The 17,194-nt window shown below is 42.6% G+C and overlaps 1 protein-coding gene across 1 annotated transcript in view; it reads left to right on the forward strand.

The window, feature by feature from the left end:
- NCKAP5 (NCK associated protein 5) overlaps positions 1-17,194 on the forward strand; it is a gene marked incomplete at both ends in the record, with an annotated part of 382,055 nt that overhangs the window by 154,368 nt on the left and 210,493 nt on the right. The window contains one exon of the mRNA XM_082484353.1: positions 777-836. Coding sequence (XP_082340479.1) covers positions 777-836 — 60 coding nt within the window. The remainder of the gene's footprint in view (positions 1-776; positions 837-17,194) is intronic.

Genomic DNA, 17,194 nt, shown 5'->3' on the forward strand with positions numbered 1-17,194 from the left:
CGTTGTTTTGCTGAGCTTCCAGAGCAAATTCTCCTCTTCCCGTACCCCTTGTGCAGTGGTCGGTTCCTGCACCACCTGCCCCTGTCAAGGTTTTGCGGTTCATGTACTTGGTTTGGGCTACATTCTCCCAGCCCATACACTTTCCTTTTCTACGTATACTAAAACCCTACTTTCATTCCTTTCCTGCAACTTTTTAGGTGAAAGTGTGTTGTGATCACCAAATCCTTAATTAAGCAAATGAATTGCTGCTTGAGTCAAGCCAAACATTTGGGTAAGGATCTTATATAAAAAAGGCTAATTAAAAAAACCCTAATAATTCTGTAGTTACAAAAGGCAGCACAGTGTGTTTAGGAATAAATAGATTTTTTAAAATTTCATTTTTATGCATGCATTTATTGATAATCTAACGGCCTTCCAACTGCCATGAATATAGTGCAGAATAAAGCTGATGTGTCAGGCTGTAGGGAAATAAATAACGCAATCTGATTTGCACAGTCTGTTTCTGTATCGCCAGCGTGATGAGCTACTTTGTTGTTTGAATGGAGCAAATGATGTTTAGATTCAGTTGATTTATTGACAGTTCTGTCAAAACTGCAACAAAATGAAACAATAACGCAGCCGCTAAATATTGCAGAGAGACATGGTGGGGCCAGCGGGGTCTGCTGGGAGGGTTGCCCGAGCGATGTGCAGGAATGCCACCCCGATGGGGAAGCGGTGCGTTCTCTCCGCCACTGAAAAATAAACTGCTATTCACACACTTTTCTTTCCGTAGGGAGAAGCTGTCTGTGGCTCGGCTGCAGCGAGAAGTTGCCCACAGTAAGAGTGAAGGAGCAATGGTAAGCTGCGGCAACTCGCTGCGTTGCAATTCTTGTCTTACTGCTTCAGGCCTTAGGTGCATTTTGGTTTGCTGAAGATGGTCACCGGAGCGTTAAGGCTGTCTTGGAGGTAATGATGGGTTGCCAATGGTGTATTCATAAATCTGAGGAAACTCAAGGCTCTATCTTGGCTTCCTTGGAAGAGCTGCAGTAGAGAAAAGCTGTTTCCTTTACCCTGCTGATGTTGCTTACTGGAATTGGAAGCAAGGCAAGCACGGAAAGGCAATTTCAGATCAAAATATAGTAGATTTACTTGCCTGTTAAATCTTAGCCAGCTGCAGAAAAATAGAAGAATACAAGCGTGGAAGCCTAAAAAACCCTCAGTCTGATAGTTTTGTAAATCATGTAATGCTCCTTATATCTTCTTTTTTCATGTAGTGATTGATGAGATTAGGCTTGTAAGCAAAAGTTGAAATGGCAAATTTTTGGTTAACTGCAAATCTCAATTTATAGAGTGCCTTATCTCTTCAAAACAATTTTCTTTGGGAGCCAACATATGCTGAGTGTGCTTAATTACTTAATATCTAAGGAACTCTTCCCATCTGTTAAGGAGTTTGTTTGTCCCTGTCTTCAGATAAAATGTCTTAGGCTTCCATGGGATAAAGCAGACCCGTTCAAAAACCTTAAAACCCAAACCAGTCCCCTGGAACATACTTGTGAAACTGCTGCTGATTTGCGTAAGTTGCGTAGCTGGCTGGGAGAGAATTTGGTCCAAAGTTTGTTCGACTTGGTGGAGAGGAGCTGTAGAGGGTCTTTGGAGAGCGGATGCTCTGTTAGCTGTGTGATGCAGGGTCCTTAAAATCCCACCTGCTTCCAGAGAGTGCATTTTATAAATCATTATTAGTGATCAATACAACGAAGTGAGATTTGGAGGGACATAAGTGGCAGGTAAGAAAAAACTGCCGTGAATCTATTGCTCTCACCATGGCCTCACGTGGCTCCAGAAATGGTGGTGGTGCTTTGTGGGGGGCTCTGCTGGGACAGGGGCATGTGGGGGGTCTGAACGCCTGGTAGTGAAGGGAAGGAGGCGAGTGGGGTTTGCTCAGGCAGGTATTGCTGATTTGCCCCGAGCCCCCGCTGCGTTCCCAGCTCGGCCGTGGGAGCTGCTGCCCTCTCCCATCCCACCACCGCCTGCCCTTGGGTCTGCAGCAAGGCTGGGTTGGCCACCAGCAGACTTGGAGACGGTGTTTAAGCAGTTGGGAAGACTGGCCACTGAGTAATGTTTTGTGTGTATTGGGGCAGGAGTCCTGTAGGAACTGAGACACACTTTTATCAGGTTAAGCTGTAATCCGAGAGTCTGTGACTGAGATAAAACTCCTGCTGCCTCCAGGAGGAATTTTGTCTGAGGAAGAATAAAGATCGGGCATTGGATTGGCAGTAGCATTTTAGTTTTCAGTGTAAACAATTTTCAAAATCTGGAGAGCTGTTTACTCTATTTGAAATGTTTCCTTTAATTTTTTTTTTGACTAGCTTTCCCTTGGAGGCATAGAAATAATACATTGAGTGTAAAATATACTTAGTGGAATAATTCAAGACTTAATGAAATCAGCAGTGTTGATTAACCTTCTGGACCTGGTAATGCTTTTGGTGTAGGCACCCACCTTGTGGCTTCATCTCATGAGGGTCAAACACTTTCTGTGCCTTTTACTATGGGCTGGTGGGATTAATCACATAGCCCTGCTAACCAGAGTGTAATTTTGTATAATTTGTTGAGAGGCTGAGTGTTGTAACCCGTTAGGAACCGGCAGGTAGCTCTCCAGGGGTGCAATCTTCCCCCAAGGTAAATACTAGGTAGTTTTTCTCCTCTTCTCCGAGGGGTAATTTCCACAATTATCCTGCAACTACAGCCGAGGACGAGTGGGCCCATAGAGACAATTGCTTTGAAGCTGTTGATGTATGGAAACTTCTTTGTGTCTCAGAGCTCAGAACCAGTGATTTTAATATGAAACACAGCAGTCACTAATTAACATTAATGAACTTGCTTGGCTGTGAGCAGTACAGGAGCAGTAAGGGTCCAGGAGCTGGAGTGTTTGAACACAGGGGGGGCCAGGGATGAAGTAGCTTGTGTAAGGCTGTGTTCTTGGGGCGTGCAGCAAGGACCCTCCAGCGCATACCAATTTCGGGGCAAATACTTCAGAAAGATTCACAGTGAAATTTCGGCAAGGGATTCTGAGCAAGCAATCCTTTGGCAGACAGCAAGGCGTTCTCCGGAGAAGTGCTGGCAGCCAGCAGTGTGCCCGCAGGGCACCAAATCGCATATGCTGCTCTTTTTGGTGTGATGGACATCCCCCCGGAGACGGCGCGGAGTCCTCTGGGGCTGGCGGGGAGGATGCCGGGCAGTGGTACCCGCCAGCCACAGGACGCCCGAGGCGTTTTGCCGCGCTGTCACCGGCTGCGACTCGGGATAAAAGGGATGGCACCCCCCGCAGCCTCCCTGCCGATGCAGTCTGTGACAGGCCACAGCTTTATTTAATCACTAATTAGCTAACTGCCTCTACTTACTCACATTTTCTTTTTTGTTTGTCCTGCTAGTTAGATTGGCATGAAGGTTTTCCGTGAACTAACTCCTGCATTTGGGAAGGACGCAGGTGACAGCACACGCCACCTTTAATGCCACCTTCAGTGCCTCGCTCAGTCCCGTGGAGGGGGTTCCGACCCCAGGCGTGGGGAGGGCAGAGAGCGCGAGGAGCCGTGCTGCGCCTCCGCTGCCCCGCGTCCCGGCAGCCCTGCCAAACATCACACAAGCATTTTGCAGAGTGGCACCTCGTTTAATACTGCACCGGCGCTTCTCGCTTCTTTTCAAAAAATACATCCTATTGGGGTTTTGCAGTCAGGGATAGGTCATGAGGGTAAGAGGTGACCACGCTATGTCAACCCACGTCTGTTTTTAGCGTGAGCCCTGTCCTCGTGTGTGCTGGAGGCACACGTGGTGCAGTGGGTTTGCCCTTTCCCTCCTGCTTCCCATTGGGCACCTTTTTGATCACAGTGTGAGAAAGCTGTGGATACTCTTCCCTATTGCCTTCCCAGCACAAATCAAGGGGACAATATGCTATTTAGGGTTTTCTTCTCTGCTTGGGGGGTCACCAGTTAGCACTTGCCGTAACCTGCAACCGGCTGTTGCCTTTTTGCAGGTGGTCTTTGGAAGCGATGGGCAGGAAGGGCTCCTGGTGCTGGGGTTTGCCCAGCGTCGCAGGAACCGCTGCAGCGAGGCGGCCCTGTACATAAAATTGCTAACGACAAACTAATAGGAAGCATGTGCAGTAGAAACTAATAGTGCGATGTCTTTGCTCAAAAATGTGTTTGCACATCTGTATAAATAACATACGGTGAGTGATAAAGAAATGCATTTTCCTGAGGATGCATTTTTCTGAGGAGTCTTTGGCTGAGGTTGAAGATTGGGCAGTATGTACTGTATATGACACCAGTGTGTCTGCCCCACAGAGCTCCCCGTGAGAAATGTATTTTTTTAATATGTCCTAGAGTTACATTTTTCATGATTGATTTATTATTGGAAGTAGATATGTACTGGAAGGTACTATAAAAGTTTAAATTAAGATATTTCATTTAATGATAAATGTTTATCACCAAAAATGTATGAATAACCTGTAATACATTTTTCCATATGGTTGGATGAAAAACCTGATACCTCCTATATAGGGTTGAGTGAGTATGTATTTATAAACTAATTGAATTAGGAGACCTGAATAAATTCAGGCTGTAAATACCTGACAACTGCTCGGGTTTCTTTATTTTATGAACCACCATCAGTAAATATTGATTATTCATTATCAAAATGCACAATTATTGCCAATCCATCTACTGAAAGTTTCAGCAGCACTGAGCCTGGATTGCCAGGTGGCTCTTCTGTTGCTTATGGCCTTTAATTTCTTAATGTGCATGTTCACAATTTTCTAAGTCATGTTTCTTCTGAGTCATCAAGGATATTTTACCGTTCTGTAAAGGAAAAGACGATTACTTCATATGTGTACGGTTCGTACAGCATTTGATGGAGACTGTGCAGGTGTCTGTGGTGACAGAGATACCATTATTAAAATGAGCAGCTTTCAAAATAGATCACAAGTTTATTTCAAAACATAGCAAAGATTGAAAACTGCTTTAGTCATCAAAGTCTTTCTTTTTTTTTTTTTTTTTTTTTTTTTTTAACTTTTATGTCCATGATTTTGGACCTTGAGGACACAGAACAAGACCAGAAAAAGTGTTCATTTTTGTGAGATCTTCTTAACAGCGAACAGTGCCAGGTTAGGAAAAAGACAAGAAAAATGCTGCCACCATAACATAGCAGAGTTCTTGTGGCAGAGTAAGTGTTGTGTTAGCAGAAACCTAGGTTAAAAACCTAAAATTGTATACACAGTTATGTCATGTTTTAATAACTTGGATTAATTTAATAATCACCCAGAAAAAATACCTTTATTTCCGTATACATTACACGGTTTTGTTAGTAGGTACTTCTGCGTTCAAGTCCTTTAATTCGACTCTATTTTCCATTAGTTCAGTGGCCTGTAACCTACACAAAAGAAATTGTACCACTCTGGCAATTTAGCTGTGAAGGTTAAAGTGGGATGATACTGCCTTTTATATCTACATGGGTTTCGCTTGGGGTGGGCCCTGGGCTCTGATTTACCGTGAGTCCTGCTGCGTCTTTAAGTGATGCAAAGTGATTATCATGGGCTCTTCCCGGTACCCGTCTATTCCACACCTGCACCCTTTTGTTAAAAACCCACCATGTTAAGTGAATGTGAGGTCCCCACTGAATAGGTTTCCACCCTCTGGTAATCCTTCTGCATTAGATTGATTTATGAATGTATCAGATTCTTTGTTAGCATGTAAACCACTAATTAATTTAAAGCTCTCTGTGGAAAAATTAAAGCCCTGGTTAAGGCTTTCAACAGGCTCAGATGGTGCTAATAATGGAAAAACAAGTTATATTAATGAGTTTTGATGTGCTCAGCACAATTCTTGCTTTACAAACAGTTTTTGCTGTAAAACAGTAGAGACTGCAAGTTTTTAAATAAAGAGTGGAAGAAGTAAAAAGGAAAGGCAGAAAAAAATCACACTGTCAGTAAGATAGCCCATTGTTACTGGCAACTGACTCACTTCTGCTTGTTACAACTTTCTTAAATGTAGTGTGTTTAGATATATGTAATAGCCTCTTACAAACCCACAGGAAGTGCAAACCCGTCTTTTTTCCAGATTGAAACCCAACTTCTAAAGTAATCAGCTTTGAAAAGATCTCTGCCTCTTCTCCTCATCACGCACTGCTGAACTGGAGCGTTCACATGGAGACGGACGTGTTGAAGTGCAGAAAAGGTCTTGATTGAAATTGTATTAAAATCAGTAGAAAGTCTCACCATATTCTCTGCTTTTCCAAACTCCAGGGTGTTTTGTATGTAATTTTACTTGTTTGCTCTTTTGCTCAAATTTAGACTTTTAATGTGGGTGCTAGTTTTTGGTGAGAAGAAACAGTAGATTGGACCCCAGCTTGACGATGCTTTGTTGAGCTGCGTGAAAAGAAAGAAAGCCTAATCTCCATCTTTTTTTTGTAGGAAGCTGAAAATGCACAGTTTTAGCGGCAGCCCATGATTGTAGGGAATTGTGCTTTTTCCGCGTGTCTCCCAGGAGCTGTGTTTACCTCTCCTGGCCAAGGCACTCTGTGTCGGGCCACCATCCTGGCTCTGTGGTCAGCACCACAGCCGATATTAATGCTGCCCCATTCATCAGCGAGCAGAGTCTCCTCTGAAAAGAAGCACAGGCAGCATTTTTGGAGGCCCAGCTCCGAACATCTGCACTACATACCTTGTTTTTAAGGAGGAGGGGGAATCCTGAGGTTGCTCTCGAGCTGGGGTCTTACAGATGGCGGCACAATGTACTGCCGCTAGCACGGAGGCACTTTCTGTCACCAGCGTGATGAATCTCTGCAATCGCTTCCAGCAGCTGGGAAGGCTGTTGTTGCAGAAGCACCCGGGTCATTCAAAAATAGATGATATTTAGTAATAAATGAAGTGTTAAAGATGCGATACAAAAGGCTAAATTGTCTTTCCCAGCTTCTGGGTCCTTAGGTCTATGAAAACATCTATCTGTGCTTTAATTAGAAAGTAGCAGAGAGAGAGAGAGAGGCAAAGTCGACATTTTAAAATATGTGTTTGAATCTTAAACATCCTAAACCAGAAAGCAGCAGTCTGACCCTTGGGCTGTCTTCCCCGCGAAGCTGTGTATTTACACGCAGCTCGCCATGCTGCCTAGCTCCTTTTTCTTACAAACTTCATCATATAGCCCTCACGGAAACTCAGTGGCGTTAGTAGTAGTTAGCATCAATAATGATTATTGAAATTCTTTACAAGCCTAGTTTAATGCTCCTGAACCTCATTAATTGTTCATACTTCATTAGGCCAAATGTCCTCATTCAAAACTTTGCAGTTTTATCTTCGGTGGTTTTAAAATTAAGGAGTTTTTCATTCTTCTTATGTCCTGAGTCTTTTTTTGTTGTTTGCTTCAAACTGCAATATTTTCAGGTTTTGTATTTTAAGGCTTTTATGAATCTAAGGATTCTTTATGACTTAAAATTGCTGAGACCTTTCAACAGTCATTTTCCAATGAAAAAAAATTAACCGGATTCCTTCCCCCTCCTGAAACGGAACGGCCGAGAGCCCCCATGCCTCTGCTCACTGCTGTTCAAAACCCGTGCTGCTCTGCCCTGCTTAATTAATTTCAGAGTGCGGTTTATTCACCAAATTCCACAGTAAAATGTGAGAATCGATTTCCTCTCCACGTACCCGTTGTTTAAAGCGTGCCCGAAGTGGCGGGCGGGCTCCCTGCCTCTGGCTTGCCACCAGGAGAGGGAGCCGCAGCCATGGGAAACGCCATCCGCCTCCGCAGCGCCGCTTGGAAAACTTACCGTGCGGCACGCTGGAACTCCAGCCCTCCCTGCCTTCCCTGGCTTTTACCTTTGGTGGAGCTGGAAGGTGTTCGCTGCGGTATTTTAAAATACAGGGGGCTTTGGAGGGGCTCTTGGTACTTGCCATCGCGAGTCCTCGCCATGCTCCATCCTTGGGTTTGGTGTTTTCTTGCTGCGCGTGCCCAGGGTGGTGGAAGCACCGACACTGTGAAGACCGTTTCTATATCCAAAAGTGCGGAAAGAAGTTTTGCCCCTCGCTTACTGAAGTCTCTTCAACAAGTTTCGGCAAGTATTTAGTCGTTAAAAAAAAAAAAAAAAAGTCAAATAGAATTATGTAAGAATCACTGAACACAGAAAAAAAAGCATAAAAATGCATTTATATAAGGTCTGAAAGTAAAACAGAGGCAATCTGCAGAAAGTATGTCATAGCAACTAAACTGCCCTCAAGTAGAAATTGCCATTTATCCATTAGATAACAAAGGCAGGGGCTGTTGAAGTATGGAGAGGGCGCATGCGGTCTCATAGCATCTACGGCTGTATGTAATACCGGAATGGCAGTTGGCTTCAGCGTGAAGCAAATCCCACTTTATGACTAGAAACAGATGTATCCCGCTCTAGGCAATAGCTCACCGCCTAATAGGAGTGATGCGCCCATGCACTAATAACAGTGAATTGCAGCCATTTTCATATCAAAGGTTAAGCTCTGCAATCCTGAGCTCCTCCAGGCAATGGCAGGAGTTGACTCGAGGAAGCCACACGCTCACTGGATTAATATTTTTGCGAGGATGACCTGAATAGAGCTACCGATCTACAGGCTGAAGAGGCAGAACATTCACGGTCGGGTTTTGTCTCATGCAAGAAAGGGATCTCCGCTAGGACAGAATTAGTCACAACATCTGGGGCGCTGAAGAGGAAAGGTGAACGTATCCACTGGGCCAACAATTTGAATTTTATGCAAACTAGGAAGGTATATTTATACAGATTAATACAGTGAAACTGCTGTGGTATACTTGGCATTGCAATTTTTTTAAAAGTAGCTGGGAAAATTAGCGTATTACAAGTAAGAGAAATCACTAGATTTTTCTTTGTGGGTGGTTTTGTCGCCAGTAGTTAAACTGTTAGTGTAGAATTCATAATACTTACCAGTAACTGTAACTTCCATCTAAAAGGTCTGTTTGAAGTGTTAGTTCTGGGAACAGAGAAAAAGCCATTAATTTGTCTTCTTAAGACTTTTTTTCATGTTATTTTTTAAAAATAAACCTCTTTTCTAGTATTTTCAGATTTTGTTCTTAAATCTTGTAGGCCATTTGTAAGACCAAATAAAAACTCTTGTCTTACTGGTTTGGGTAGGTTGATTCAAATCTGGTCACAATATCCATTGCAACAATTCCAGCTTTTTCCTATTTTTCCCATATTTGCATCAGCTCTTCTAGGGATTCTGTGGGGTGTGTTACAGTCACCCTTGTGGGGATTTGGGCTCGTTAGTTTTTTCTCTTGTAAAGTGTAGCTAAAGCAAGGCAGAGAGGATGAGATGGTGCAGAAATACCTATTCCCCAAACACGCCTCAGTCTAATCAAGCTGATGGGTGTAGGTGAGCATTTTCTCTGCTGGACAGGGAGTACGGTCTTTAATTTCCTCATTGTTGTTGTCATCTAAAGGTGGACTTCAATATCGCTCTAGTGATTTTTATTTTTCATGATATGTGGTACAAGTCCCTGCACAAACCAAGGGTTTTTTTTTTTTCTGGGTCCAGAAGAATGACTTTTTTTCCCCAAACGGGACAGAAAAGATTATCAGGAGGGAGAGACAGTTTCTGTATAGGGAAGGACAAAATTTATGTACCAAGAGCTTTGCTCAGTTGTGCTGCTTCCATTAAATGCCCATTTATTTAAATGAATGCAGTGCTCTTGGAGCTTGTACCATCAAGTCGGTGCTGACCCTTGGAACGTGTCAGCTCAGGCAGTGCTTTAGATTGCCTCCTGTTAGAGTAACAACTCTTTACTGCAGCAAGTCTTTGTTCAGTGTGTAGCGCAATGGAGCCCTGATCCGTAATTGCTTCACGGCACCAAGATAGCATGGTGAGGTACTGTTGGCTTGTCCAGTTCCCACTGGGCAGAGACAAACCACATACATATATATATATATATAGAGAGAGAGAGAAAGTAGTCTGTCAGAGGTGAATAAAAGAGAGACAGCAGAAACTGGGAAAAACTGTTCGCCTGTTTTTGACCACTGAACACTTTGCAGGTAGACAGGAAAACTAGTCGCAGCTCATCCAAGCAAGATTTGAACCTGCCAATATTCTTTGTGCCATTAAGCCCCATTAGCTTTGTTGTTTTTTTCTCTTGGGAGAGCATTATCATCCTTCTCTGCAACTTCTGTTCAAAATTTAAAAGAAATATTAAAACATAATAAGGAAATAATGTCTGTCTATCCTAAAATTATGTAGCTTTGTATAGGTTCATGTAGCTTGAGCTGACAACTGTGATCCTTCTTTTCTTTCCCTCCCTACTCCAGTCTCTTAAACTTTAATTCAGTTTTTGCTTTGTCAGGAGTTTGCTTTTGCATACTTTCTGTTTGTTTTGGCTCTGTGTCTGTTGCATTGTGATAAGGCATCTTTTGATATTCTACGGGATCTTTCATAATGAAGATCTCATGACATAGTTTTCCAAGTCTGGAACTGGTGATCAGCCTTGCTTGCACGTCCTGCGAGAGGAGACTGTCTAGACTGTGGGAATGACTGTGATGTTTGCATTGTGTTATTTCCATACCGCTTGGCATGATGCACTCTGTAGTTATTCTGGAAGCTAATGAAAGTATCAGGCCTGATACAGGACCTTACCTGGCTTGAAGTGGCTTTCCCTCATTCTCCAGACGGACTGATAAGCTGTGCTTTCTGTGCGGTACCCTGTTATGTGACTTCAAATAAACAGCTGCTTAAAACCCCTCTTCACTCTACTCTTAAAGGGTCATAGTCTTTAACTTTGGTGTCCTGCAAGGCCTGTTACTCCTTTTGCCACCTAACTCCTTTATAATCTTGGAAAATAGTTCATTTCTGATCTAAATTGCTCATTTTTAAAGCAGCCTTTACTCTGACTCTTCCGCTGTTCGTCTGATTGCCTGTGTAGGTAGTGAGCTCTTTGGGGAAGAGGCAGGGTCTTGCCGGGTGTCTAAACAGTGCCGAGAGAGGCATGGAGCCTGGGGTGCTAATGTGCCATGAATAATCACAGCCCGGCGACCGGGAATGAATACCAGGAGGGAATTTGGCTCCATAGGCACAGTCATTTTGTAATTATGTCTTTACGCTGCACATTTGTGATCGGCATCCATGGTGACACTGCTTGTTTAGAAATGATTTCTGAGTGTCGGAGAAAAATTATTATCTCTTGGGAACATCCTGTTCCTGGTAGTACCTATTAACGAGTGCCCTGCGGCAGCGACTGGCAGTTTTCCATTTAAGAAACTTTTTCCATGGCTGTTGCTAGAGGAGCGGGTCAGAATTCCCAGGTTGTTGTTGGAAATCTCATGTTACATACGATTTCCCTATGTCATTGATAATGAACCACCTCAGAAGGGAAAACTTGTGACGTAGGAGATATCATAGGAAAATACATGCCTTAAATGAGAAGCTGAAAAATAATTTCATACTAAAACTAGACTTTGAGAGTTGTCAGCTGTGATAGTCTACAGGCAAGTTTCCAGCAGTTGCGTCTTCCATCAGTTGATAAGGCAAAGGTGTTCACAAATTGAAAAATGTAGGAGGAGGCGAGTGGAAGTCGAGGTGTGCAATCTAACGCGTTTCAAGTGGAAGAGCTTTGGAAGGAACATGAACAGGTTAGCAGACATATCCTTGTGAACCCCCAGGAAACAAGAATATCAGCTTCTGGAAATGTGTTTAATCTAACAGAGATGGGAAGGAGAAACTTTTCTTACCTTTGTTCTTTTCTCGTAGCTATTGCCTTACATGTAGATGCCAGGGCGGGGGCAGGACCAGCGGTGCGCGATGGGGTTTGTTCCCTACCCCCACAGCAGCTGACGGGTGGAACTAAACGCTTGTGCACCCTGATTGCCACAAACGCAGCTCTGCATAGTAGAGAATGCACATGGAAAGTCCTGCGTGTTAATTACGTGGTTATGTCCAGGAGCAGAACTTCTGCTCAGATTAGTAACTGCAACTACTTCTGTCGGATTTTTTCAACCAGTGCTGAAGGTGGAAGAGGCAGAAGCGTGGAGAGCTGCAGTCTTTGGTTTTAGTAATTGGTATTTTCTGTAGAGAAAGAAACATCTTTTTTCTCTTCAAGAAAATCAAACTAACACTTGTAATTGTCAACACTTGCTGTTGAAAAAAAAACAACAGCAGATTTTTTTTTTAGTCAGGTCTTAAATGACAGGCATGTACGTGACTATGTGCAATTAATAGATTAGAATAAACTATGTTTAGATAAATAAAACAGTTACATCCTGTGTAAAAAGATCAATGTGGAAACGAAGACCAGAGAAAAAAATGTCAGGGTTTTTACGTCTGGTTTTGATCTTCTGCTGTAGAAGTATATGTAACCTGCCTATTCTAGTAAGGAAAAGGGAACTAAACCAGCAGAGTCTGGCTGGCACTGAGAGTTGAGCTGACTTTGGTCTCTGGAAACATCAACAGACATTCAAGTGAACCTGTTACTGAAAAGTGATACCACAAAATGGTATCAGGTAGAGACACAGTCTTTCAATTACTCCAGTTTGACTAGTGAATGAATTAAAACCAGCATGTAAACATTTTATTTTATTTTATTTTATTTTTTCCAAGTTCTCTCAGGTACCATGCTTGCAAACTTAGTCTAGCCCCTGGAAGTTGAGTCAGTTCTTCTGCATGTGTGCATCGTCAGCACTAATAAAGATTTTGCAGTGGCAGCTCTGTTAAAAATACCATTGAAGATGCGCCAGCCAACAAAAAATCCACCACATTTCCATATTGTCTATAGCAGTGCCCGCAGTGCTAAAGGAGTGAGTATGATAAAGAGGTACATTTGTCAGAAAACTAAAGCGATAGGACTCTGGAATACATGCAAGGAACAGCTGACTAAATAAGGTATATTTTTTTGCAGTTACTTACCGACCATAAATGGACTCTACAAGCGAACAGAAAAATTGTAATAAGGTCTGACATGTTCATAAGCTCTGTAAAGAGCCTGGGAAAAAGAAATGCTGTATGGAAAGGTAGCTAGCAGGAAGGTAGTGATGCCGGAGGTGTTGAGTGTGTCAGCTGGGAAAGGCAAGTAGAAGCTTATGTGTGAAAACTTAAAATATCAGCATATCCCAGATCCGTGGGGGTCTGGTGTCAGTGCAGAGTGTTCTGAGCCGCTTCCCATGACTGGCATGGTTACGTTCTACTTCTCCCTTCCTCCCAATTTTTGTTTAGCCTGACATCTATTTCAGTTAACTTCTTGATATCCTGTTTATTAGCAAGAAATACAAATACATTCGTGACAAGTCCAGGAAGTGAAGAAGCCCTAATTCCCCCCAGCATCAGGGCAAGAAACATATGCCGCTCCTAGCTTGTGAGTAAATCCCGGAGCTCCCTGGAGCAACGAAGTGGAGTTCTACTGGCCGATCCTTTAAAGCCAAATAAAACTCTTAGAAGTGTGTTTTTTTTCTAATGCTTATCCTATATATGTCCTGCTGCCTAACTCCTATCTCACTAATACAGATCCAAGTGGGAAACGCTTGATTCAGCCACATGCCCATTTGTTCTGTAAGCATCCAGTCCATTATAAAAGAACCAATTTATATCATCTAAAGAACACGTTGGTCAGTTACAGGGGAGAAAACCCATTCGCTTCGGGCGCAGGCACGCAGGCATTGCAGATAAGCAAGAGTCATTTAGGATGTCACTGTGTCTCTGCTGGGGGTTACTGCCACCACAGCAGAGCAGGTGGGGATTATGCCAGCGCTCTGTCTTCTCCTTCATTGCACAGCCCCCCAGGTTGCTTCAAAGCACGCCTGGCGGTGGGTTCAGTTGAACCGGCTGCCTTGTACCCCATCCTGAGCCTCAAGCAGTTCTTGGCTGACTTGAAAGGCTGGTGACCTCCAGCTAGTGATCAGGAGTGATGGGAGTGGGACAGTGACCTCTTCTGCCATTACAGCCGGACCTAGAAGAAACCTGGTGGCTGGGCCTTCCTTGTCACTGGTACTCTGGGACCACGTCCCTTCATTGCATACTTTGGAAAGCATAGCAATGGATACGGCAGATATTGCTGTATTGCTGTATTGCTTCATATGAATTCCATAGGTTAAAATCAATACCAGGTATAAACAGTGTAGCTTGAGTGACATGTCACCTTTCATTGTCTTGTTACCTTTCCTTTGTCTTCTTACTCTCCCTTTCTGCTTTAATTCTGGTGGGGCACGAGTGCATTGCAGCAAGTCCCCTTCAATGGATGGCATCAGTGTTTCAGAAATCAAAATCCAGCATGGCTACAGATTCACGACTTCTTTCTCCCCACTCTGTCTGGACTTCATAGCCATTTGCAAGTAGGCCAAAAATACTGGTTTGTGGTAATGTTTACATTGTGGCTTGTCAGAATGTTGCTACCTGGTTAAAAGGAACTTGAATAAATCTTCTGAGTCTGAACCGATTGTTGGCTGCCATAGTTCATGGGATTATCTTTTATAGACACTCCAAGCAACACAGACAAGATTTGGAAACTGCCTGCCTTTTAAAACTCCCTTTGAAAATCTTTCTTAAATTTTGAAAGAGTATCAGCTGTGGGACTACACTGGTTTACAGAGCTCAAGGAATCTCTTTCCTCTTCAAGTCTATTCCTAGGCTGGAATTTCATCCAAACTGACAGCAAATATCTATTACTTAACTATAGAACAAACCCATGCCACGTCAAAAATTAAATGTGATCTGAGCAAATGCAAACGTGGAAACCACCCTAAATCATATGGCCGGGAGCTCATCTTGTGCACCTCTAGCGTATCCAGTTGTTTTCAAAGTATTGCTGTAGGTCACAAAAAGTCCAAAGAACATGTAATGCACTTGGAAGAATTTGGTCTAATCTTCTGGCCCTCACTGCAAGTTAAAGTAAGTTCTAAAGTCTTAGACATGCTCTTAAACAGGAGAGAGATGTTTCGGCAGGGAAGATCATGAAACACGTCCTAATAATTTGCTGTGTTACCACCAATAAGGGTAAAACTGTATCTAGAGCAGGTTTCTTCTGTGGAATTCCATACTGTTAATATGCCCTTCTGTGCACATAGTGTTAGGGTCAGTCTGTGGTTTTGAGTTACGGGTTTTTTAATGTTGTGTTTATTTGTTTGGAACGGTTGATTTGCTGCAGACCAACACCCTTTATTAAAGAAAAATTCTTGAGACTTCTCTTCTGGTCCAAAGTGGAGTTCCTGATTACTAAATGTAGGCAATATCCCATGGGGTAAGTCACTTGAACCTGGATCCTTTTCTAAATCATCAGGGCTCGTTTATTCCTAATCTTTGTTCTGTGACTGGGGGGTTCATTCCCGTGGCCTGTTCATTTAAATAAATCTACTGGAGAGTGACTGAGAGACTCACACTCACTTATCAGTAGAGCATTCAAATCTGCCGATGTAGCTCTTCAAGTCTGTGAAATCTCTAGGTGGTTAAATGCAGGCTGTAACTGTTTCACTGCTTCATGTTTTGTTCTGACTTTTATATATTCAAAGATTTAGTTTTGTTCTGATGAAAAAATCAAATTGCAAAATCTCAGTTGTATTTCTGTCACCGGGAGCTTTTGTTTTGCCAAACAGCCTTGCCTTCTCTCTTTCATACATTGCTACGCTGATACCGCTTTAGGAAGTGTTCAAGAATTGGAGATCTGATAGAAAATTGTAGGTGAATCAAACAATTGACACTTCGCTGGCCCAGGTGGGTTGGCTATATGCTCTTGCAAGTTTTTGTCTACACACACTGCTGTGTGTGCTGCTTTGTGGTGCAAACACAATTATTGTAAATTTTCTTGAATCAAGTAAGTGGGAAACACAGACTGGATATTTTTGCTTGTTTGCAACTGAATTAATGAGAGTTCATTGTCAACAAGTTGCATTGGTTATAAAACTTTGATTCTAATAAGAAAAGATTGTGTATACCTGCTATAAAAAAACAAACAAGCACCTTTATGCTTGATTAGACATCTTAATATAATGCAAGTCACCTTACAAAAACAAATATGTAGCAAAGGGCTTGGAATTATAATTAGCCATTACAATCTAAGATGTTTCAGAGAAAAAAAAATACATTGCATTACTGATTAATTCCACTGTTCCTCGATTTGGTATTGCCAGTTTTTTCCACATTCTTCTGACTACTAGCTATTTGTAGGAATTATGTCTGTCTTAGTGTTGTTTTCAAGTTTTTATTTGATCTTGAAAAACATTTCATTATGTTTAATTTAGAGAAATGAGATTTCTTTAATTACTGTCTGTAGAAGCTATTAGAAGCTCAATTACATTTGCAAATTCATTTTTTAAAAGCATTATCATTTTAAGATTAGTAGTAAAAAGAAAATCCATGATCTGACTGTGGGACTTCCAAGTTCACTAAGAGTATTCTCTCTGCGCCCCTCCCCCTATAAGGAAATAATGTCCAAAATGGAAACATTAATTATGCTAAGAACTGAGGATCAATACAAGTCTTTGAAATTGGGCTACTAGTTGTGAATCTGAATGAATAGCAGTTGTTTTATCAGGAAGACAGGATTATCAAAGTATGTATTGCTTGCTTTCATTCAACATTGCAGATACGATACGGAGATGATGTTTAATAAGTTGAGGGAGTGACGGCTCCTGGGGTGCAGGAGTTCCAGCTGCGGAGCGTGTGCCGGCGCATACACTGCTCTCCTGGGGTGGGTATAACCACTGTGTCTATACCTCTGCCCGCAGGAAGGGTGCTAAAAGAGGTCCGCATAGTTGCCTCAAGTTTATTAGTACCCGGAAGACTATGAGTGGGGGGTTTTGGTATTTAATTTTTTTTTTTTTTAAAGGTGACTTCAATTTTGCGTGGCCTGTTGTTGCATGTTTCGCAGCATTAAAGAGCTGTTGGGCAGTACGACCTCCCTTTCAGGGGCCTGGCCATGCACCGTGGCTGGGGCGAGCGATGGGCAGACAGCGCTGCCAGCCATCTAGCTCCGTGCTGGGAGGGTTTATGAATGATTTCATTATTTTTTTTCTGTAAAACGTAAATGTTGTCACAACTCCAACTATATATACAGTACTGCGCGTGTAATAGCCTGCCTAATTCAGATTAATTGTAGGCTTGCAATGATAAAGGAGCTTCAGCACAGCAGTTATTCTGTCGTACAGATGCAATTAAAACTGTATCAGTGCAGTATAAATAATGCTAAATTAAGTTGCTGTCCTGCCACATGGTGGCAATTTT

This window comes from Vanellus vanellus (assembly GCF_965231255.1).
Source record: "Vanellus vanellus genome assembly, chromosome: 5".
Lineage (NCBI taxonomy): Eukaryota > Metazoa > Chordata > Aves > Charadriiformes > Charadriidae > Vanellus > Vanellus vanellus.